We start from the raw sequence: 640 nt of genomic DNA on the forward strand, positions 1-640 counted from the left end.
CAGGTGCCGAGGAGATGCCCGCGGAGTACCCTCCGGGGCTGGCGGGCCTGCCGCCGCCGGACACCAAGCACCTCGAGGCCACGCTGGGCGGGTCGGTGCAGCTGGACTGCCCGTGGGGGCCGGGCTCGTGCTGGCTCAAGCTGGGCGCCGACGGCCTGCTGCAGCCGGCGGTGGGCTCCGGGCCGCAGGCCGGCACCGCCTCGGCCGTGCTCAGCATCGACCGCGTCCTCTACCAGGAGGCCGGCGAGTACCTGTGCGCCCGCGACCGCCACAGCCTGCAGCGCTGGAGGAACACGTACTCGGTCCACATGAACGTGAGCGGTAAGTCGCGGTCGTCGCACACACCTTGTCTCGTTTTTCTTTTCAAACGAGCCCGCCACGAGGAGGGGCGCGGTTCAGCTTTGCAGCATCCTTGACGGCGCGACGCGTGCTCTTCTCCTTCTTCTTCTTGTTCGGGAGAGTGACAGGCTGTCACACCTCCCAGGCACTGCTGTGCGCGCGGGGCCGTGTGACGTCGAGCGCGCTCTATGTTCATTCCAGAGGTACACTGTCGCACACCGCCAAACAAGCATGTGTATCATAGCCTCCAGCCAACCTCTATAGAGCCTCCAGCCAGCGAGCCTCAAGCGATACCTCAGAT

General features: G+C 66.4%; 1 protein-coding gene across 2 annotated transcripts in view; it reads left to right on the forward strand.

Annotated features, from left to right (window-relative positions):
• Positions 1–640, forward strand: part of LOC113215886 (immunoglobulin superfamily member 10) — a 206135-nt gene that overhangs the window by 195404 nt on the left and 10091 nt on the right. For both annotated transcript variants that reach the window (XM_052266331.1, XM_052266330.1), the window contains exon 5: positions 4–321. In XM_052266331.1, coding sequence (XP_052122291.1) covers positions 4–321 — 318 coding nt within the window. The remainder of the gene's footprint in view (positions 1–3; positions 322–640) is intronic.

The sequence above is a fragment of the Frankliniella occidentalis genome, unplaced genomic scaffold, assembly GCF_000697945.3.
Source record: "Frankliniella occidentalis isolate FOCC.00 unplaced genomic scaffold, Focc_3.1 Scaffold37, whole genome shotgun sequence".
Taxonomy (NCBI): Eukaryota; Metazoa; Arthropoda; class Insecta; order Thysanoptera; family Thripidae; genus Frankliniella; species Frankliniella occidentalis.